Genomic DNA, 24,181 nt, shown 5'->3' with positions numbered 1-24,181 from the left:
CAAAAAAATTGTATAGCAGTTGTTTGTGGGGAGTCGGGGAACGAATTCTGAAGTTAGCATCTGATCTCACTGCAGATGAGCCTTCATGGACAAGGCAACTGATAAAAACTAGCAGGAAGGTAGCTTAAAGAGGAATTTATTAATGCTTCAACTATAAACAAATTACCAAATAATGTCACTGTCAAGAGGCGAATCTGTAATGCTTTAAGAGAGAGGGCTTCGTGCTCTGAGGCTCACCATCCTCCACAGCCAGGTCCCCACTTAGCCCAGGAGTGACTGAGCCAGCAGACCTGGGTTGGGAGACTCCCAGGTCTCACAGGGCTGAGTGGGAATGTGAGAACCATGGGGTAGCATTTTTCACTCTCAGATGGCTGGATTTTGGGCCCATCCAATCATGCCCTAGTCTCTCTCTCTCTCCTGTCTCTGCAGGGAAGCTCATCTTCCAGGAGCTTTTGGAAGTCTCCTGGGGCTCTGGAAGCATTTGCTGAAACAAGCAGGCGGCTGCTTCACACCATTTTATTAAAACTCCTCTGCATATTCACAAGGCTCCACTCCAGTCTGGGCAATCACTAGCTTCAGCAGGATCCCATTCTTAAGGAAGAGGAGTAAGGAGTACAAACTGAAGGATCTCACACCCCATGGGTGGAGTGTGTGCACAAATCCAGATAAGCCTCACATTCAACCCAGATGGGGCCTCCAGGGAATCGCTTTAAAAAGAAAAGCTATTAATTTTGCATTTAAAGAGTCATGCTCGGCCCCGTCAGCCAGTCTTTGCTGCTTTACAGGCAGCGGGAACCAGGGTGGCAGCTGCTACAAGTCAGTCAGCTGTAGGGCTTCCTCCCAGCGGCGCAGGACCGAGAGCTGACAGCAAGAGGGCTGCCAGCTGGATTCTCTTCGCCCAGACACACGGGAAGAAGCCTATTCTGGGCCCTGGTTCACTTGAGACTCCAAAGACCTGGTACTGACATTGTCATTCTGGAAGCTTCCTGTGCATTAAAATGGCAACTTGACAAGCCAGACACATAACACACACACACACACACACACACACACACACACACACGAGCAACACCAAATAGATTCAGCAGGCTGTATTTATATACATTTATGTGTTTGTATGTTTGCACATGTGCACATGTAATAATAAGAAGAAAGAAGCCATGGATTTGAGAGAGGACAGGGGGAGGGCTAGGGAAAACTACATCAATACAATGTACATCTATGAAACTTTAAAAAGCCAAATTAAAAGATTTTGAAGACCCTTAGTTTAGCTCAAGAGTTCCAGAAGGATCCTGCCTCTTCAGGATGTGCCTTGCACTTTGCAAACACTAAGGTTTTTCTCTCTCAGCTTTACTTTTTCCGGCAGCAAATCAAGGCTCCAGCTGACTCCCAGGGACAGTGGGTACTGCAGACATACGCTGAATGATCCTAAATGCTGTTGGGTCGTTTGTAGAAATTAATGTATGTATGTCCCTGTGACCAGTTTTTTACATGGTATGGCCTTACTGGTCCTGGCATTATCCATGGGCATCACAAGGGTGAAGCTGAGGATACACAGGAAGAAATTGGCCAGAACATGTCACATGCCAAGGGGAGGGTCAAGTCCTGGCAACAATAAGGTCAGAAGTGTAATGAAGGTCCTTCGGTTTCTTGGTAGACAACCTCACCTCATGTGACAATGTAGTGGTTTGAATAGGAATGTCCCCCATAGACTCGTGTTTAAATGCTTGGCTGAGGGAGTGGCACTATTAAAGGATGTGGCCTTGTTGGAGGAAGTGTGTCACCGAGGGGGTGGGGTTTGAGGCTCTCCTCCTAGTTGCCTGAAAGACAATAGTCTCCTGTTTGCCTTCAGAACCGGATGTAGAACTCTTGGTTTCTTCTCCAGCACCAGGCCTGCCTGAACGCTGCCATGCTCCTGCCTTGATGATAACCCGAACACCTGAACCTGTAAGCCAGCCCCAGTTAAAATGTTTGTCCTTTATGAGAGTTGGCTTGGTCATGGTGTCTCTCCTCAACAGCAGAAACCTTATTAGGACAGATGTCAGGACATTAGTAGTGTGGCTCAGTGGTTAATGTAGGACAGTGACAAGCAGGAGGGCTTTCACTCTGTGGTAATGTCTTTACAGTCTGCAATGCTGCCCAACGACAGCTCACAGGTAACAGTCACCACCCTTTAGGCCCCTTCCCAACCCCGTTGTTGGGGAAGGAAACTGCCACCCAGATTTGGTGTCCCGTCACTTGTAGGAATGCGTTTACTCATCACATACATACATACATACTCCTGAACACAACACCAGCTCTCACGGACTCAGGTGACGGAGGACACAGCCACTGCTCGTCTGAGCACATGGCTTTGACACACAACTGCTGTGTTCAGGTCACACTGTGGAAGTTCCTACCTGGGAGCAGACACACTGTCCCTGCCTACTCTGTCAAGAGATGAGGAACACCAGTGACCATGTACTGAGTCACTCCGAGCTCTTCACACACTGCAGTCTCCGTTGGATGGCTGATTCGCTCCCAGCTCTCACCTCACCCCCTGCAAACCTAAGGTCATGTGACCTCTTAATTCTCGACTTCCAAGACCCGAGACGACAGGTGTGCACCGCCATGCCCAGCTCCTGTCTTCTATTTCTTGGGTGATTTTGGTAGTATTTCCCTAGCAAATCTCCATTCCGCTTAGGTTTATTTTTGTAGACATGTACCTGCAATTATCTTATCATCTTAGCTGTTCTGGGTGACACACACACACACACACACACACACACACACATATACACACCCTATCTGAGTTTTCTGGTTTTGTTAAAGATTGTTGGGGGCATATCTCTGAAAGAAGCTGTGTTTTCTCTGGTTTGCTCACTTTGCCTCCCTCCCGCACTTCCTTCTGCTTCACGGTTATCCTGCTGTTCTGCCACCTTGAGTCGGAATAGACCAGGCCACCCCATATATGGAACAAAAGTGACTTGAGTGAATTTAGTCCTCCTGGAGATGTGAAGACTTCTATTCCGCCAAGAAGAATTGGGAACAGGGAGCAGCCCTCTGGCTCTGTGAAGACAGTGGGATGTGCCCCACTCTGTCCTGAGCTGAGGTCTGTTCCTGCTGCTGAGGTAGTAAGATAAAGCGGTCAGGAGCCCTGTGGCTGCTCTGTCTTCTGCCTTGGCCACTCAATGGACATGTGAGTCTCCACAGTGTGCTAACAGTCAGAAGTCTTGAAAATCTAAAGACCTTAAGCTAGATCCTTCTGCCTCCCAGCTGGTGCATGGAAATGCAGGGAAGACTACTACCTGGGGACACCAGGATGCAGGCCATGGGCAGAGACAGTGGCTCACTGGAAGCCCGAACCCCTCCCTCCCCCATCTCTTCTGCTGTGCTGACCCGCGGTTCCTCTCAGCTGGGGGAGGACAGATTTGTCATCTCAGTGGCTGCCCTGGCATTTGATACAATGTTCCCAAAGCCTGGAACAGCTATCTAACCTGTTGTGTGGCCCTTTGATACAATGTTCCCAAAGTGTCTGGAACAACTATCTAACCTGTTGTGTGGCCCTTTGATACAATGTTCCCAAAGCGCCTGGAACAGCTATCTAACCTGTACTGTGGCCCGAGTACTTGCCAAGTCAGAGCTGACCAATAGTTTGGAGCTGGAAACATGTTCCCCACTGCGGAGCTGGCATCCAGGGTGGGCAGCTGCTAGATTACAGACAGCTGAGCACCACAGCTCCTGGTCCCACCAGGGAGTGCCAGACTCACAGGGAGCTGAGTCACCTCCAGGTGCATGACTCTGCTGAACACTGATTGTAACCTGTAACCAGAACAAGCAGGCTAGGCAAAAAGTCCAGGCTGTGCTGAAACAGCTACCTGTAGATCCATTTAAAAAAAATCTCTTTTAAGTTTTCATATACACATGTATTTGTAATAAGCCTATTTCCCACATACCTCCTCCTCTTCCCAAGAGTCTCCTCTGTTCCAACCTAGACAGTTTCATTTCTACCTTCCCATCATAAATACATACATGGTTTTATGTCTCTATATAAAGTCTAGGATCCAAAAATGAGAGAATGCGTGTGATGTCTGCCATTTTGAGATTGGGTCATTCACCTAATGTGATTGCATCAATTTTCCTACAAATGGCATGATGGCTCCTTCTTTATGGCTAAAAACAACTTGTTTCCTTGCCTCTCCCCACTCTGGTGGCACATGGCCGGCCTCTGTAACGTGGCTGCTGTCACTAGTGCTACAGTAAACATCAATGTGTGTGATCTCAACATGAATGTCCTAAATCCCCAGGAGTGGTGCAGCTCCATTGTCGGAAGATCTGCTTTTGTGGTTTGAGTGACCTCCACACTGTGTGGAAAGATGCTGCTCACAGCAGCGGCGTTCTGCAGAAGCAGAGTCCCTGACTCTGACCACAGCCCACAGCACACACGGCAGACACAGCAGCAGTGATACATGGAGAGTGGGCTTGCAGGATTTCAGCCCCACCCCATCCCTACCTGGGCCAGATGCTCAAGCTCTGCCCAGCCAAACAGCCCAGGCAGCTCCACATCAAAGTGGTTCTATCAAATCTTTACAAGTCTGGGTGAGCAAACGAATAACTTCTGAATTAGTAATGGAGGCAGACGTTGAAAAAACAGTTAAAAGGATCAAACTAGCTGTTATATAATGCTTGCTTAACCAAAATGCTCTTAGCGGCCCTCCCAACAGTAGGGGCAGGACATCAGGCCCCAGCTGGCTCCCAGCCAGCCCTGATATCTACCCAGGCTGTTCTGGGTCTTCTAACACCAGAGCGCCAAACCCTAAAATATTTAATGACCTTTGCAGGCTGCTCTGAAATTAAGCTGTCTAAGGTCTGGCTGCCAAGGTCGGACAAGCCCTACTCACCTTGGGTTTGTTTGTCTTGTGTCCCCATTATTAACCTAAAACAGCTTTCTCACGTCCTACGGTCCTGGCACCACAGACCGCAAACATAAGAGGAGCCAAGTTCAAACCTACAGCACTCATCACCCACGACCCAAGACGCAGCCTGCCGTACCAGCTGCCCTGCCTTACCGGCTGCCCTGCTGTACCGGCTGCCCTGCCTCAGAAATCTCGGTGCCCTTTGGGAGGCCGAGGGTTCAGGACAAAAGCACACAAGGGCTAGTAGCCGGGCCCAGTACACTTCAGACTGGACAGCCGGGGAGGGGTGCCCAGGTCACCTCAGAGCCTCATCAGGTGCATTCTGCAAACTGAACCATCACATGAGGCGGGAAGACCATTGTCTGCTGTCCACGGCCTTCCATTTCCCAGACATTAGATTTTAATGGAAAGCTTTGAGAAAAGTAACAGCCTAAGACAGCGCCGTGGACGCTTCCTTAACCTCACTAAGAATGCCTCACCTGCAGTGCGCACTTGCCCTCTGAGCTGGAGCCATTTCCGAGAGTCAAAGCAAGAACTGTCCTTTAAACTCATTCCTCCTGATGACAGGCCCTCCCAGCAGTCCAACTGCAGGATAGCCAACAGGAACCACAATACACACTCTCCCTCGACTGACCAGATGCCTGCCCTGGTCCTCAGTTGCAGATGCCCTCTGACTCCAGGTTTCACAGCATGGGATGGCCCAGTTCTGCCTCACACAGAGCCATCCACACCTCCATTTACTCCACTCCTCTGGCATCCTGATGGCTAAGCTCCAGGGCAACCTTCCCAGAGATTGTCTGGGCGAGAGGCTTACTTTTCTCCTGTGCTTATCTCTTCCAGGCCAGAAGCCAGAGCCTCATAGCTCGGGTGGCTATTTTCCCTACATGGAGATGCTGGGCAAGATCCTGAGTTCTGCCCAGCAGTTGGTGTGGGAACTGCCTGACCACAGATGCTCAGCTGGCAACTGCAGGCGGTGCTGGATCCCCTGTCTTCAGAGACAAAGGACAGACAGGTATTTAATCCCTAGGTGTGTGGAGGTGGCCGTGAAGCAGAGGGTGATCACCATCCATGCTGTGGACAGGACGCCATCACTACCGTATCTCTTCAAGCACACCCATGAGCTGCTCGGCTCCTGGTGCTTACAGCAAGCCTGGCAACCGGAGTTCAGTTCCTGGGGCGCAGACAGTGGGAGAACCATCACCTGCAAGCTGTCCTCCAAGTTCTGCATGTGTGCAGGCATGTATGCACCCACGCACAAATAAAATCAGACAGATGTGATAAAATTTAAAACATTTAAAGGTGTAACAAGTTAGGGGACCAAACAGGAGGAAACACAAAACTACTTCACACCAGTGCAGCTTTGAACCTGTGTGTACACACTGTGCAAATGAGAACCCTAACTATGTGTGTGTGACTGTGTGTGCAGTGCCCTCAGCATATGTGTGTATGCAGTGCCTTCAGGGGCTCGGGGAGGGCACTGGACCCCTGGAGCTTTGTGAGCCGCCGGATGTGGGTGCTGGGAATGAAACCTGGGTCTTTTCAAGAGACATATGTGAGATCTCTCAATTTCCCAGACAAAGATCTTTGGAAAGATGATTATAGGGTGCTGCAGAGATGGCATAGTGACCAAGGGCAGGCTGCTCTCCCATGTGACTGGGGAGAGATTCCCGGCATTCACGTCATGGCTCACAGCCCAGGGGCATTGCCTTCACAGTGGTGCATGGCACACAAGCAGGCATAACACTCACACACATAAAAATTTTAAAAACCAAAAGAATTAAGATAATTATAATAATCTAACCCCAACTCACAAACAAAACAAAAAGGGGGTGGGACAGAGACAAGCGTATGTGCGCTTCATTAAAAACAGGCACAGTTTTATTCTTAGTATTAAACCAATACTTATCTAATTTCTACTCTTGCTAAAAATGGCAACTAATTAGGTTATAAGTAGAAAACAAACTGTTAACCAACTGGAGGAATGAAATAAAGCAAGAAGCAGCTAGTAAACAAAACTGTGCCTGTCAAAGGCGGCAGCTGACCCACAAGTTCCAAGATCCACGTGTCTACAGGAAGGAGGGGGAGGCCAGGAGCATGGCATCCTGCCAATTCTTCCCCACAGCTGCCTTCTAAGCTAGTACGGGCTCTCACCACGGGCCAAGCAGCAGCCCCTCCACACGCTCTTAGACTGGCAGCCTCTTGAACCATGAGCCAAGTGAACTTTCACCTTGGAACTGATTCAGTCTCGGGTATTCTGTTACAGGAACAGGAAAAGAACGGAGATGCAGACTCAGGGTAAAACAGAAGACCTAAACAAGAGGAGATCACACGGCAGGGTCAGAGGGGCATGCTGCTGTCTCTATTACTGACAAGCCTCGGGCAGGAGAATGGTGAGCTTAAGATCAGGTTGGCTACAGAATGGGAAATCTAGTGGGCTCTGCTTCAACATTAAAAGTGAAAATAGGGGCTGGGAATGTGGCTCAGTGGTAGAGCTCTGGCCTACCATAAGCCAACCCTGGCCCAACCCCCAATACAGTGTGAAAAACAAAAGGAAGGAAGATAAAACAGCCTGTCTGTGCCACACAGGCCAAATGGTGTGGCAAAGTGAAAATGTTACACAACCGGTAAGTTTACATTCCTTCCCCTATGCCAGTCGACAGCAGTGCTGTGGGTTACACACACGTTCTTAGCAATAAGCAGAAGCCTGTGATGACGTAGACGCAGGTGTCCCAACGTCAGGGGGAATCAAAGTTTCCAGAACAACCAGCCAGGCTGCTGCACAGGCCTGTTCTGCTCTGAGACAGCTCTAGGTACTTTAAAAACATGTGAACACACCTAGAGAACATGTGTGTAAGAAGACGAGGGCTGGGAGTGTGGTTCTGTCAGTAAAGCACTTCCACAAGAGCATGAGGACCTGAGTTCACTTCCCAGAACATATGGAAAAGGCGGAGCGCAGGTGGCCCAGCGCTGGAGGACAGAGGGTAGACAGGCAGGTCCATGGAGCTCACTAGCAGGCTGCAGGTGGACTGAGAGACCCTATCTCAAAAACAAAGTGGAGAATAATAAAGGAAGAGACACTGTATCTGGCCTTGTCTACGTTGAACACAGGCACATACATGTGCACACACATACACACACAGAGGAAGTGAGGACAGGAAGACATGGCCTTGCAGACAGGCATGTCCACACTGCCCTTACTTACTTAGCTTAAACAGATCTGACCCTGAGTTCCCTCACTGATACAATGCAGGAACAATGAGGAAACTACTTTCTAAGGCTGCTAAGGGAGCCAAGTAGGAAGAAATGTGTGTGATGTTCTTAGAAACATCTGCAGCAAAATCCCCAGGTACAGAGCAGTGACGCTAAGGCCACAGGTACCAGGCAAGAGAATAACATCATGCCGTGGTAACATCTGGCTTCTGAGTGATAGGGTGGGGGGGGGGGGGGGAACCAATGACTTAAGTTTAAACTGACAGGAAAAAAAAATTCATGCAATTGTAAAACTGTTGCCTAAACACGAACTGGGTTAAAAAAGGAAAGTCGGAGCAGAAGTCCAGACAAGTGGGGAATAGCAGTATTTTGGTTATTTTAAAGTAGGCTTAAAATAACTGCAATGATACAGGAGCACAAGAGACTCAGGCATGCTGCAGCCCAAGCTCTCAGTACTCATGGGGTGGGTATGTGAGGAGCCCGGGGGCTGGCGGACCTCAGTGCACCGGAGTTATGGAACTTTCCAGAAAGAAGTGCACAAACATGCATTCACCAAGTGTGGCATCGATGGAAGAGCAGTGGAGAGTCAGCGGGTTTGGGGGTAGCCGGCCGGAAGCTACTGATGAGGTCTTTACCCTCTTCAACTGCCAGCCGCCTGTGTCTTAGCAAGCTCTCCTGAGAATATTAAAGCCTGCTCTCGTGAGGGTTAGCACAGCGGCCGTGTGAGGACCCGAGGGCAGCTCTGCAGAGGGACACACACAAAGCAGTCTGTACAGAACCCAGTGGGTGAGCAGGGCTCCCCCTCCATGGTGGGTAAATCTGAGACCAATAGGAGCTCTGTTCAGAAGGATGAGAGGCGGGAGAGAGGAAAGAAGATCCTCTTCTCTACACGGTGAGAGACAGAGATTTCACGGCTGCTGGAGACCTCAGCGCAGACATGCACGGCACTGTCTTCTGGGAAGACAGACTCTCCAGACATCTTCAGGTCATGCAAAAGGTCGCTACATACCAACATCATGGACGATCTCTCAGAGGTCATTAAAGGATTAGCATGATTAAAGTGGCCACACGTGTGGCTGGTATTCACGGATGATGTGTAAGACACAAGTCCTCTGCAGAGTCGTAGGTGCAGAAGAGATGCATGCCTTCTCCCTCTGGTCATTTAGTTATTCACTGCAGCCATGAAACTGGAGGAGGAGGAGGCCAGGGTTCTGGTCCCACAACGTCTGACTTAGAAACCTAACTCCAAACTGAGCAGCAGCCTCCATCAGCCCAGAGGGTAGGCCTTTGCAGAATCAATGTTGGGAACGTGTCAGAAGCTGCGTGAGTGAGCATAAGCTGGGAGGCACAAACCACACAGAATGGAAGCTACAGCCCCCAAAGACACCAGACACTGCTCCCATGTGAGGCCCAGAGGCACAAGGGAGCTGAGTTTCCCTGGCTGTGAGCAACAGCAGGACAGGGGACAAGTCAGGAGGGACGACAGCCTTTGGAGACTGTGAGTGCTCCTGAGCTTTCGGATGTCCTTTCTTTTTTGCCTTTTAAAAAATACAACAGATGTGCCTACTTAAAAAAATACACTCTAAAAATAATAATTTAAAAGGCAGTCTAAGAAACCAGGAATGTTTAAAGAAAGGACAAAGGGAATTTGCAGTGCAAGGCTGTTCCACACAAGGTATGACAGATCCAGCTCCTATCTGCCTGAGAGATGGTACAGCAGTGGAGGTTGCCAGCATGCCTGTCCCCAATATTGTCCTTGCTGTCATCTTACCCTGATTTCCATAGATTGGCAAGCACGAGGCAGGAAGTAAACCTTTAGGTGAGGACACAGAGCTTCTGTCTGAGGACACCACTGTGTGCCAGCCTCCAGGGACTATCTATGACAGAGAAAACTGGAGTCCTGGGTAGCCGAGGCACTTTGCTAGTGGCCAGAGAGCCAGCACCCCAGTCACAGAAACAGCCATTAGTGGAGAGCTGGGAAGGTAGACCTCACGGTAACCTCCAAACCACAGCTTCCCTTGTAGCCGCAGCCCCCTCAGAGATGATGCTGACTGCTCTGCATAGATCAGGGAGATCCTTTGTCACTGACCAGTAAAGACTCACACTCCCTCCTCTTCTCAGCACCTAGTAAGGACCCAGTTCCCTCCTACAGCTGCTTCATCATAAGGGAAAATGCCATGGGTAGACAACTCTTTTCCTGTTTGGTGGCAAATTTTGACCCAATCTTAATGCAGAAGGGTCTGCAGTGCTGGAAGAAACCCTACATGCAGCAGCAGTGGGAGGCAGTGTGTCTACAATGTACCATCAGACACATACCATGTTCTATCTGCCACAGCTGCCAGACACAGACACAGCAGCCCTGGGAGGAAGAAGCAGGCAAACGGGCAAGCCCAGGCACCACAGCTCTTGGCATACATTCTTCCACAGGAAGTCATTTGACCCCCTCCACCTTCTGCTTCCCATGGCACCCAAGGTGCCATCCTGGAAGCAGAAACCAGCTCCTCTCCAGCCAACCCACAAACCCCGATCTGTGATTCTCTGGAACAGAAAGACAGATTTCTGCGCCTGGCAAGCACTGGCATTCTCTGACTGTGGCACAAATGGGCCTAAAAAGAGAGGGCAAGCCAATATCCTGACAACATGCCTCTGGAACTAACTCCCTTCCCTATACAAGGCACACAGGCATTCGTGCACACACTATACATGTGTGTGCACATACATTCTGGCCACAGCTTCCTGTGGTTGATTGGTTGGATATCATGGAGGTAAATGGCTATTGTAGGTGTCTGAACTTTTAATTTTTTAGACTGAAGTGGGGGTTCTGGGCAACCATGGGGGTTCATCTCCAAGATCCAGTCAGTAACTCAAGAGCACGTGGTTTGTAACAGAGGACAGGATCACTCATTAACAATGTCCTTGAGTGTGAACCAGCAAGTGACACCATAACGAGTGACCCAGGCACGGAGCATAGGCCAACTGACCCAGAAAGGCAGTACCCTCGCACCATTCTGCCTCGTTCCTAGACTACACAAAGCTTTTTCATTTCAAAGACAGCTGAGCTGGGCCCGGCTCTGTGTATCTGTAAAGCCCAGATACTCAGGAGGCAGAGGCACAAGGACCCCAAGTTTAAGACTCACCTTGGCTATACGGTAAATTCAAGAATCAAAGATAAGTTGGGGAGGCCCTGTCTCAAAATAAAAAGTAAAGAGAGGGCTGGAGATGTACCCTAGGGAGAGGCACCTGCCTAGCACGTGAGCCCCTGGGTTCAATGTCAGCATAACAAACAAACACACATACACACCCATGTGCTCCTCGGCGATGGTGAAGTGAAGGTTTTCAGCGGGCAGCTGACGGAGGACAGCCTGGATTGAGCTGACTTCTCCGGCCGACCTGCCGAGTCTGTTTTCCCTGCTCTGATCCCCTCAGTAGGAGACAGGTCATGGCTTCAAAGGTATTTCCTAAACTGTTTCTGCTGATGTGCTGCAGAACAAGCCACACAGCAATGAAGCCGCAGCATGCCCAGGGTCGGTCCTCGAGGGCAGCCTGGCGTGCCACATGAGTCAAGAACAAAGCTCCCCAGAGCACAGCCTGGTCTACTCAAGCTGATTCAAACAAGCCGCTGGTCACAGGACAGCAACGACCAACACCAGCACAGAAGCCAGGAGCTTACAAGCCTTTTCATATGTCCACAGATGTCTGAGCTTACTGACAGCAGAGAGACACCCACGGTTATACCGCGACTGCTCTGCAGATAAAAGCCCCAGGTCAGAGGTCATCTCCACCATGGTCTGAGAGTAACAAGTGACAAAGTCATACTGTCTGTCCCCATGTCCATGACACTTCTGCTCAGGGTGAAATGCAGGACCCAAAATTTCAAGCTAAATTAGAATGCTGAATGAAACACTCTGGTATTCCTCTGCATTTAGAGAAAATAAAGTTCTCTGCTCTGGACAAAACTGGTCACAGAAAGCAGAGAGGCAGGGATGAGACGCACGAACTGCCTTGAAAGTGCTCGAGAGACCACAGGCAGCCACTCCCGCTGCCTTCCCCTCCCCCGCCAGGGCAGACTATATCCAACAGAGCAATGGCCTTGTGAACAGGAGGCCAGGACCTGAGTCAGGACTTGCTGATGACAATGGGACAGAGATTAAGGAGGCAAAAAAAAGCTACTTTCTAGAAGAAAGACTTGGAAACTTCCAGACTGCTCCCACCCAAGGGAAACCCAGCCCGTGGTTCAGTTCTGCACGGCACAAAAGTGATCTGCCTATGCTTTCTGCAAAGTGGATCTTCCTTGGGAGTTGGAAACACCAGGGGTAGCCTTCAAATCTCTCTGCACCTATTCACTACCAGAATAAGGCAGTTCTAAGTCTGTCTGCAGGATGGCTTCAGGCAGACATGATGCATGCAGGAGCCACGGAGCAGGAAGCAGACTACATGGAGACAGAGGAATAAAAAGTAAGAATGTCGGAGGGCAGACGGCCAGTGGAAATACCCAACAAGAATGCGACAAGGGCCTTGGGGGGAGAGGAGGGGTTCATAAGGGTGGCACGAGTTACAGGCACTCAGACCCTTAAAACCCCAAACAGGCTCAAGTCACAGAAGGCAATGTCCACATGTTCTTACCAAATACTAAAAAGCAAACAGACATATCTTAAAGTGCCACTGTGGGCAAAGACAAACTGCCCCATAAAGAACAAGTCACAGTTAATTTTCACTGGGAACAGTGGGAGACACAGTGACTGAGAACAAAGAAAGATGCAGAAGCAACAGCCATCTGTGAGGTCTGCACTCTCAGCTGGGTTGGGGGAATGCCTCAGAAACCCTAACACACCAATGAGATCTACTGCCCTGAGCTGGTGCCAAGAGGAGCCGCTGTGAGTGCTTATGGGACACAGAGGGTCCCAGGCTGGACGGGGAAGTGCAAGGAATGAGGATGGGAAGAAAGGCTTGGATATGAAGGGCATTTGCTGAAATTACTCCCGTGTGTGTGTGTGTGTGTGTGTGTGCGCACGCGCGCGCGTGTGTACATATAAAGAGCAATGGAGCAGTGAGTTGTGCTATTCAAGATGTAACAAGCATTTGCTCAGCTTGAACTCTGCTAGTTTATCATAGCTGAAAATTTAGCCGGGAAGAGAAACACCCTGAGGGAGAACAGGAGAAGCGGGTACAGCAGGCAGGGCTCGGCACGCCTTGAGCCTTAAACTCAGTTCTCCACAGCACACATCAAACACACAAAGCCTGTCAGAACAGACGGAGGTTCAGAAGTGAACTAGAGGCTCCTTTGTACATGTCACGTAGAAGGTTCGAGAATGTGTACAGGAAGCAAAACCAATGACGGAGAGACTTCATGTGACATCCCCGCCAGAGAGATGGCACCCTCCAACTAAAGTATGTTAGGCCAGCAGTTACACTTACAAGACGTTGAAGACCAAGGGTCCTCTAGTTCCTCAGCCACTCTAGGACTGCACTGCCCTTGCCCAGGTCTTCAGCCTCACAGTGGGGAATCCTAGGTGGCAGGCTCCCATGACAGCCCCCTCTTGGCATTAGCAGTGTTTACTCACCAGAGTAACAACAGTAGAGTCTGGGCTATGACCAGCCCACAGATCCAATTCCCGTCAGGCCCTCTCAGACCATGCCAGCACTCATGACCCAGTGACAGCAAGCACACATAGTATGACAACACCCAACCAACCTACCACATGTTGCTAGAAGCTAGTGACACCCTCAGGAGTGTACTGTCCCTAGTGTGGGCTCTGTTTAGAGTCAGATCTTCTAAAGGGCTTATGTCAGGTCTCTCAGAGCACCAGGGCTGAGCAACCACTCTGTGCAAACAAACAGAGAAGATGAGGCATTCTAGACTGGAAGGCTGATGGACAGACAGGTTTGTAGCGAGGGTAGACCCTCCTCGGATGTTCCTCTGGGGGACTCAGCAGGACACCATAGTCTCAGGACCATCTTTTAGTTTGAGATTCAAGCACATTTCAAAGTCCCAACATTTGAAATCCAAGATAAAGAGCAACAGAAACCCTGAGCCCGACTCAGTCTGGAAGGCTGAGGGGTCAGTGCCCTCACCTAACTCATCTCAGTCTAGTGGGATTTAGTGTAACAAAGGTGATGCTTGGCCAGTGGGAAGGAACCCGACAGTGTGTTTCCATGCGGACTGGTTTCCCAACAGAAAAAAAAATCTTAAATTACCTTGAGCTCCTGGCAGAGAGGAGACATCCCAATCCTCCAGTTCTATTTTGGAAGCTGTGTACTGTCCACACAGAAGTACTTCTAAATGGCCTCACAAGCTAAGAGCCTGGCTCACATCCCATTGCTGACAGAAGTCAGGAAGGCTCACGGACCCACAGACACCATGATCTCTAAGTCATTCAGGACCTGCTGGGCCACCTCTGCCCATGGCTGCCCATGGAGGTGGCCTTCTCTGTCTGCGTTTGTTTACCTCACATGGACCTTCCAATGATCAAGGGTCGGCACTAGGTATAGACTCTTTCTAGAATGACGGACGGCCATCTTCCCACCATGTCCTTACACTCTCCCTCAGTCTCCCTACCCAACTCCCCCCTTCATCCTTTTCTGGGATCCCAGTAGATGAGGGCCTTTCTCACAACCTCAATAACCTTAACCATGCCCAATAAAGAAGCTATCTCCAAAGACACATTGAAGCTTGGGACTTCAACATGCCAATCTATCCTGAAACACCCATGCTTCCACTGGCTGCTGGTCAGAGGGAATGAAGACTTCTGGTGGGGTCCTGTGAGCCAAAAGGTCACAAAACAATCCTTGTCCTGTCATTCTTCAGGGGACAGAAGTCACAGACGGAAGTACCAGGCGGATAGGTCTGGGCATCTCATCCTGAATCTGCTTTCCCTGGTCTGCCTCCTGCTCCACTGCCATGAGAGGCTGATTTCTGTTATGTGAGGTCTTCAGAGTTAAAGCCAGACTCTCACATGAAGGGGTGTCCCTGCTCTAGAAACCTTAGGGAGCGGAAGAGAAAGTCTGACGACATGAGATGAATTCTCGGGGCCAACATGAATGGTCAATGCCTGTCAGGATTTACTTTACCCAGATCCAACCAATGGGTAAGGTGCCACCGGGGCTTCAACACTACAAAGGAGGCCAATACAGACCAGGCAGAAATCAAACTATCCAGGGAGGAAGAATCAAAAATTAGTTTGGCAAACATACTGAAAGAAAATATGTCTGTAGAGTTTGAGGGAATTTTAGAAGCTTACAAAGGAGGTAACAGCTTGGAACCCAGCCTTGTGTCACAAGCCCCAAATCATGCCTTTTCCTGCTCAAAGGAGAGCAAGCCATGGTGAAATCTTAGTGGGAAAACCAGCCAGCACCAGCTGGTGGCAAAGCTCACCGATCACACGGAGCTCAAACTTCAGTTATCTCAAGTAGCCAGGTGACATTTTACCCTGGCTGTGAGCTCTATAACGAGGCTGAAACCCTGGATTAGTTTCTTTTCTCATTTCTGTGATTAAAAAACAACAACAACAACAAAAAGCCACCTGACAGGATGAAGAAATTGGGGTGCATTTTGGCTCACTATGCGAAGCGCCGTTTACCATGGAGGGGCAGGTCTGTGGCAGAGACAGGAGGCAGCTGGCCACCTTCCATCTGCCAGGAAGGTGCTCAGTAGCTTCCAGTTTTATTCAGCCTGGGACTCCAGCTCACACGGTGACGCTGCCCACATGAGGTGACACCCACATCAATTAATCTAATCTAGAAACTCCCTTACAGATACAACCAGAGCCTTGTCTCCAAGGTGAATATAGTCCTGTCAAATTGACAGTCACTGGCCCTTCTGGCCTTAGGTCAGCATTTCCTATAGATGACCAAGGCTGTTGGTACCCCGTTCCTTGTAGGCAGTGGCAGAATAGCCTCCGGTGTCTGAGAATGCTTTGAGCTGAGCTTGGTGGAGTCAGGGTCCTGAAATCCTGAAGAGCCTGCGGACCGCCCTCCTCCTCAGTGTCTGGAGTACTGCACTACCTCCTGTCCTCCTGTCCCTCTGCCTCCTGGTCCCTCCCCAGCTCTGCTGAGACCTTAGTTAATCTGTTCTCTGGCTTCCAGAATGTTCCCAATGACAGCGGCCCAGTAAGAGGAAGTTAGGTTTTTCTCCCTTCCAGACTGTGAACAGTATTCTATGCGTACAGCTTAAAAACACTAAAAGATCAGCAAGTGCGAGGCCCATGCAGCTTTCTCCTCTGACTCCTCTGCTGGCTAACAGCCTGCCCCTCTGCAGATGGCCAAGAGCCATGAGCCTCCCTTCAGGATCTTTCCTGCTTGGCATCCACCACCACCAGGGTGAGCAAATTCGGTGCTACCAGGAAGAGGCTCCAGCTCTTTTCCACAGGCCTGGAGAGACTTACTGCTCATGCTGGGTGTCAGGGAGACTTACTGGTCATGCCGGGTGTCAGGGACCCCTCTGTCCATGCGCAGCCTGTCACTCTCCACCTGGTTGAACTTGTTGCGTGCGTAGGGGTCCTGCCCAGAGCGAACCATCGTACCACCAACATATGCCTCCTGGTTAAAGTCTGGCCACCGGACTTTGCCTGGAAAAAGCAAAGCAGAGGGTGTGGGACAGGTGGGTAAGAGACCAGAGGGTCGCCAGAGTTGGCAGGGTCAGGTCAAGCAACCATGGTCTTGGCTTGTTCACAGGATGGCAACTGTAATCAAGAGTAACCAAGCCCTGAACATCGTCACATGGAAGCTGAGACGCCGCAAGACAAGAGCTCAGGCTTCACTCAGTGCCCCCAAGACAGAGCCGGCAACTCTGGCACTATTTTTCTTTCTGGGAAGGGGATATCTGTGTCTACCTTCCATGGGATTTGGGTCATGCCCCCAAAGCATCCCAGGCAGGCAAAGGAAACAATGCACGTATAAATTAATAAAGGGCTCCACTGTGCAACCAGGCGCCACCGGGATCAACGTTTGGACTGCTGGAGTCCAAAACAGCACCTACAGCAGAGCCACCCTGAGATGCTGAGGGTGCTCAGCAGCAGCAGGGAGTGAGGCACTCTAGACCTCCTAGAGCGAGGCTAAGGCGGGTGGCAGGAGAAAAGGTGGTGCCAGACTCACACCACCCAGTGTGCTGTCTGTTCTGTTGTTTGGTTGGTTTCATGTAGCCCAGGCTATCCTCAAACTCACTAGGATTGTCACATTCTCCCCTCTTTCCTCCCTGAGAAGAGGGTGCTAAGCTGCTACACACCACTGGGATAAGCATATTCATTGTTTATTCCTGCAACAGCCCATGCAGGCAACACACCTAAAACATCTCTTCCCCGAATCCCTTAGCTGTCAGCAGAGATCATCTGGAGAGGGACACATTCCTACAATGTAGAAATGTCACATCCTAAGGGCATCTGCACAGCCTCCTGTGAGGCCTCCTTGGGCATACTCTCTGTAGCCGTTAGGATACTGGCTCTGTGGAGAAATGAACAGTGTGGCTGTCAAAGACACCCCAGCATGGCAGACAGGACCCAGTACTCCTCATATGCAGGTCTGTTCTTGGGGAGAAGGCTCTAGAACAGCCTGCCCATCCCCCAGAGAGTGAGCAGTGAGTCTTGCCCCAACTCCTTCCTGTTGGCACCTTCATGAGAGCCAAGAGTCCTAAGAAGTTCTTAGGACCTTCTAGTTTTTACTCTCAGCATCCTAAGCACTAAACATGTCACAGACCCTGCCAACCACTGTGTCACTACTGTGGTCTCACCCTGGACCAAGCAGCTGGAGCTGAGTGTGACTAGGAAGAACACAGCTTCATGCTGGCGCTCTCTCTCCCGCTGCTGCACACCAGGAAAGCCAACTGACAGTCAGTTAACAGGAAGCCTATGACCAAAGCAAGGCTCTTCGGGATGAAAACAACTGCCTACCCGGAGCTTGAAGCTCTCTCTAATGTCATCCCCAGGTACATGAGACAAGCAGGGGGAGGGGGGCTGGTGGTAACCTTCCTCTCCTGTCCACTCACTGCTGTGCTGACTGATGGTCAAAGGAGGCAAGCTGGAGGAAGGGCTGGGCTGACAGTAAGAGGACACAGAAATGCTCCTTGCCCATTGTTTGCAGCCCACAGACGGCAGCCATGGTAACAGCAGCTTGGAGTTAGGAAAGGGTGAGCCTGGACCACCACTGTCCCTGGAAGACAAGGGGTGAGTTCCTATGGGCCATGAAGAAGTGACACTAGGCATGGTGCTGTCAGGAGGACACCCCCACCTTTGTCTTCTGGGCCATTTTATACTATTCTGTTCTGGCAACTGTCTACCCTCCCCCAAGCCACCCACAGCTTCCTCCATTCTACCCAGGATGCATGACTCCCTGAGAAGCCTTCTGACACCCAGACTGCAGGTCTGGACTGCAACGAAATGTCTTAGTTAGACATGGTTGGGCTGCAGAGGATCCTTTACTCCAGATCCTCCTGTGGGGCTCATGAGTCACACCTCTGGCTGTGTTCCTTGGACTCCCCAGTTCAGTGCAAGAACTTCCCATATCACCTGCCCTTGGCTAGGAGAAGCTGGTGGCCGTACCCATAGTTCTGCTACACACAGGAACAGAGGCCCTGGGATGCTATCTATCCAGATCTGGGCTTGGGTGACCAGGACAGAGGACTCCTCAGGCCAGAGGAAAGATGGTGTCAAGTGTCTAACAATTCATCTGTAAGTGAACTTAAAAAGATGACAGCACTTTCAATGAAGGTATACCAGCCTTTACAAGAATCACACTGATACATGTTAACTTAATGTAGACTCCTTTATAAGAGTTTTGTTTTTACTAAGCCCCATCCTTGAAAGGACAACTGATCAATGATGAGTTTCACAGAGCTAACATGGCCATGTGCATGCTTGAAGCCAGGCACTGAGACACATGCACATGGGCGTTAGAGGCTTTGGGGAGCCAGGGCCGGGTACCCAGCACATGCATGCTCCTGAGGATGGGTGCACCCTTGGTCACCACAGATGTCTGCAATAGACAGGAGCCTGCAAGTCGGGGGTTCTAAGGCTCTGAGTTCGGCACGGATATGGACTCCCAGCAGAGGCAGGTCAAGCAAATGCCACCTGCCTGGACAACCACACTGTGTGGAACAGAGCCACCTTCTGCAGGGACAGCGTGGGAAAGCAAGCAACAGCCCACAGAGGCTTGTGCTATGAAGTCCCTAAGCTCCGTATCTCATATCCAACTGAACCTAATTTTCCTTTGCTTAAAAGAAAAACCTCATGATGTCCCTGTTCCAACGAGCACCCAGCACAGAAGGGAAGGCCAAGCCTGCAGCATGCAAGCCTGCTCTCACAGCAGACATGCCATTGCTGGGTGTCTCTGAAATAAAGCATCCTAAGATAACTCATTATTAGGGACAAAAAAGCAGGAAATTTAAAGCAGTAAAAAGTGCCTCACCAATAGATCTAAGGAACTGCCAGATGTTCCAGGAGAGACACAGAATTTGTTTGGAAATATCAATGCTATGGAATGAGCAGTTTCACAGCAGTGAGTAGGAGGCAGCTGCTCCACATTCATGAGGTTTGGCCAGCTCCAAATCTTCACAAATGAATCTCCAAAGAGTCTTCTCTAACTTGTTCACAGTTCTTTTGCTTGCATGTTTGTTTTGGGGATAGGGTCTCTCTATGTAGTCCAGGCTAGCCTGAAGTCCAGTTTCCCTCTTACGCTCTATACAGAAGCAGTCACGTTTACTGCAGGGCCCTCACTCAACACTGCCTCCACCTACTTCAGTCATCCCCAAAGTAACGCTAAAAACCAGTAGTGCTGGAAACCTTGCTGGACAACCCCCTGGTAGAGCGTCAGGATCCCTTACTTCCTACTTCTGTTGGGACTGTGGGGTGTGGTTGTGCGCAGTGTGTGAGTGAGTGGTTCTGGGAACTCAGTGGCTCCTCAGTTCTGTGAGGGCATCCAGCACTTGTGGGAAGTAGCTGGAAGGAACTGGCCTAACACCAAAGCCAGTAGACAACAGAATAAAACAAAACTACAGACCACATTTTTGTGCAGACATATACAAAAATTCTCAACAAAATATTAGCAAATCAAACCAGGAAATGTACAAAAAGCATTCCATTCTACAGGTGGGACTTATAATAGTTATGCAAGGTTGGCTGGACAAGCAAAAATCAACACAGCACATACACGACCATATCAAATGATGCAGAGAAGGCCCTGACAAAACTCAACACTCCTTCAGGACAGAAACGCCCAGCAAACTAATGTCTGAGGCAAATCCACTGCTCAAATACGACCCAACTGTCTTACTGATGAGAAACAAGGCGAGAGGTCCATCCCCTTTCATATTGTAACAAAATCCCTAGTGAATGTAACAAGACAAGAAAAGAGAATAAAAGCTACATGGATGACCAGGAAGAAGCAACACCATCTTTGTTCATGACTTGCTTATTTGTGTATAAAGTGTGAAAGAAACAACAACAATCTAGAAGTAATTTCAGCCAGACTTGTTAACAGACAGAGGTTGTGTCACTGTAGATCAGCACCGAACACAGTAAAAGTCAGAAACACAGTGTCACTGAACAAGGGGAGTTTAAAGTCCTGATCATGCATAAGAGCTTTATGAACACTACAGAGCTTTGATGGAGGGCTCCAGAGGAAATGGGTAAGGACCGTGCACGCCATGTCTGTGAGGGGGACACATCTTGTCAATGTCAGCTCTCAGACCTACAGAGAGGTGTCAGTGAGCTATTTTGTGGCGATCAAAACGCAGACTCGAAATTTCAAGTGGAACAGAAGATCCAGAAGGGTCGCTGCCATCCTGAAGGAAAGTGAGGTCAGGGACTGACGTCAGCCAACTTTAAGACTTTCTATAAAGTTGCAATAATTATGGTTTTGGTAAACACAGAAATTCATAAACTGGTCTGAATAAAACTCCAGAAACACACACACACAGTCTGCTGATTTTTGACAAGGGAAAGATAACAGAGAAAAAATAAATTTTGAAAAGATGATACAACACAAATTAAATCAACATTAGTTCAAATTCCTTATATTCTGACCACAGAACTTATGTTTCCTCATGATAAAACAAGAGATAGTTTAAATCAACGTTAACAGAGAGACTCCATGAAATGAAAGTTTGTGTTGTTTAATCAATCTCAGTATGTTATGCGTAGATATAGTCCTGATGCCTAGGATGAAAAAGAAATCCTTAAATATACAGCTAATATAGGCAATGGCTTCTCTGAATGTCCTTCTTTAGAAAATACTTTATGGCAGTATATAGATTACCTATATCATTTATCATTTTGTCCCCAAATTATAGATCTGCTCCATTTTTATAGCATCTTTTTTGGGGGGGGCAACATTAATAAAGATCACAGACTGGTGAAAAACAATGCTTTGTCTTTCATAATACAAGAAACAATTACACAGAAACAACCAACCTGCCAATCTACCCTAACGGTCATGGACTGCTTAGCCTGAGTCCTGGCAGGCTAACTGAGGGCAGCAGCTTCTTACCCGTCATGCAGCTCACATGCACAGCAGCTCTGCAGACATACAAACTGAACACACACGTTCTGATGCTGGTAGGCTCTTATCGCTGGGAAGCAGTGTAGACACTGTTGTGTACACACTGTAGACAATTAGCAGCCTTCTTAAGGTAGCCATCACAATGCAGGGTTTAACCTGCAGGGCAGATTTAACACTCTAGAGTCAGACAGCCCACTTGTGTGCAGACATGTATATATGTATGCATTTTATGCATGTGTGTGAGTACATAGACAATTATATACATATTCACACAAGCTATTTTTTAACCCTCCAAAACATTTTTTTTTGTATTTTGTGCAAATATCTAAACAGTTTATCATTTAAGGCAAAGAGTTGCACACTAATGTTTTGCTTTGTTCTAAACAAAGTATTTTTTTAAGTATTTGTTTTATGTATATGAGTACACTGTAGCTGTCTTCAAACACACCAGAAGAGGACATCAAATCCCATTACAGATGGTTGTGAGCTACCATGTGGTTGCTGGGAATTGAAATCAGGCCTCTGGAAGAGCAGTCAGTGCTCTTAACCACTGAGCCGTCTCTCCAGCTCCCTCCACATGACTCTTAAGTGTGGAAGTCACATCCCTGATATCTAGAAAAAACTTATCTCTAATGATACAAGTTTTCAGGGAAAAATTGAAGTGCCACACTGGATCTCAGCTATAAGAAACATTGTATCAATTAACAATCAAGTCTTGAAAGAGGGAAAAAGCAGCTTGTTTTGCAGAAATGGGAAGTAAAATGGAGGGGGAAGAGTAACTCAAGTTTTCTAACACTAAATGTCCAAAAAGCAATTTAATCTTTGAGAATTTAGAACAGTGGTTCTCAGCCTATGGGTGGAGACCCCTTAGGGACTAAACCACCCTTTCCTTGAGTCAAATAGCAGATATTTACATTATAATTTGTAACAGTACCAAGATTACAGTTATGAAGTAACAATGAAGTAATTTTATGGTTGGGGGGGTCATAGTATTTCAGAAGGTGGAAAATCACTGGTCCAAAGCAACTCATCTGGAACTTTAAATAAATAAGCTACAGTTTATTCACAGCATCTGGCCCGAGCAGAGTTCTAGAGTTCTAGGACTCAAATTCACCCAGTTGTTAAGAACATACTGGCATCTGTATTTTTGTTCATGGTTACTGGGACTGAACTAAGACATCCTCATGAACATTCTGGTATTCTCTGGAACCCAGAGAAAGGTGTTCTCATTGCACATCCAGTTTAATAGATCTCATGGCTACAGTCTCCATCCAAGCAGACAAAGCTCTGTACTCATCAGACTCAGCACTGAAGGAGACACTAGCAAGATACTTATCAGATAACCTAGGAGTTCAATTGTTGAAGGCTCCGTGGAGGCAGTGCAGCCTTCTTTACCTTATTCATTGGTATTTGAAGTACAGTAACTCAGCTTGGCAACTTCTCTCTGGAGGTCCTCTTTTTTCCCTCCAGGTCTCAGCATCATGCCTCTTTCTGTCTGTCTGTCTGTTTCCCTTCCTGCATTCTGGATGTTCTGGATCTCTCTCTCTCTCTCTCTCTCTCTCTCTCTCTCTCTCTCTCTCTCTCTGTGTGTGTGTGTGTGTGTGTGTGTGTGTGTGTGTACACCACACTGCTCTTGAACTCAGAGAACAGTTTGGCTCTGTCTCCTGAGTGCTGGGATTAAAGATGTGCACCACCACCACCCAGCAAAACATTAAACGGGTAAACGTTCAACAGCCAATACCCATAACCAAATCAATTAGGAGTCTAAACAGATATCTCTCATCTTTCACAAAAACTAACTCAAAAGGGGTCTTAGACATAAATAAAATTCTAGGAGGCAACACAAGAATGTTGCAGGTCTGTAGCCAAAATCATTGCTCACTGCCTTTAGTCTCTTCACAGCCGCTCACTCACCAGTCCCTGTATCTGAAACTCAGCGTCTAGAACCCCAGGAGATCCCTGCTCTGTTGCCGCTGTCTCCCAGCTGTCCTCGCCGGCGGCACTGGGGGACACCTTGTTTCATGACTTTTTCTTTTCTACAATTATAAAATCTCACAGAATCCCTTTCATGGTGGACAGTGTCATTGAGGGCACCCAACCCACGTTCCTAGGCCTGGGCCACTCACTGAGAATCAGCACTGCTTGGTTCCTTTGGAAGAAAAGTTGCGTTTTGAACTACCAGTATTTATGGAGTAGTTTTATTCAGAACTGCCAAAACTTAGAAGCAACCAAGACACCATTCGGCGAGTGAATGTGACAGTAACCTGCTGTATAGCCAGACAGCAGATCACCCAATGCTAGAACTTGGCCAGAAGAGCTGGAGAGATGGCTCAGTGGTTAAGCGTGTACACTGTTCTTGCAGAGGCCCAGAGATGAGCCCTCATGTCCCATTCCACACACACAATAAAAATGGAAAAATAAACCTAAAGAAAAGGAATGAGCCATAGAGACATGAAGTGACTTGAGGTGTGTGTAGTAAATGCTCCAAACTGTAGACTCTGATCTGGTCTTATGCCAGTCAGAAAGGTGGCGCATAACAGTAAGATCTGGTACTTGGGGGGTCGGAGGGGGAACAGGCAAGAGCAGGAGTC

The 24,181-nt window shown here is 48.7% G+C and overlaps 1 protein-coding gene across 1 annotated transcript in view; it reads right to left on the bottom strand.

The window, feature by feature from the left end:
* The window catches only part of GALNT2 (polypeptide N-acetylgalactosaminyltransferase 2), a 105,257-nt gene that overhangs the window by 24,084 nt on the left and 56,992 nt on the right, over positions 1-24,181 (bottom strand). The window contains exon 3 of the mRNA XM_080937483.1: positions 16,516-16,669. Within this exon, the coding sequence (XP_080793609.1) occupies positions 16,516-16,669 (154 nt within the window). The remainder of the gene's footprint in view (positions 1-16,515; positions 16,670-24,181) is intronic.

This window comes from Micromys minutus (assembly GCF_963924665.1).
Source record: "Micromys minutus genome assembly, chromosome: 24".
In the NCBI taxonomy this organism is placed as follows: Eukaryota; Metazoa; Chordata; class Mammalia; order Rodentia; family Muridae; genus Micromys; species Micromys minutus.
This window is presented reverse-complemented; position numbering and strand designations above follow the sequence as displayed.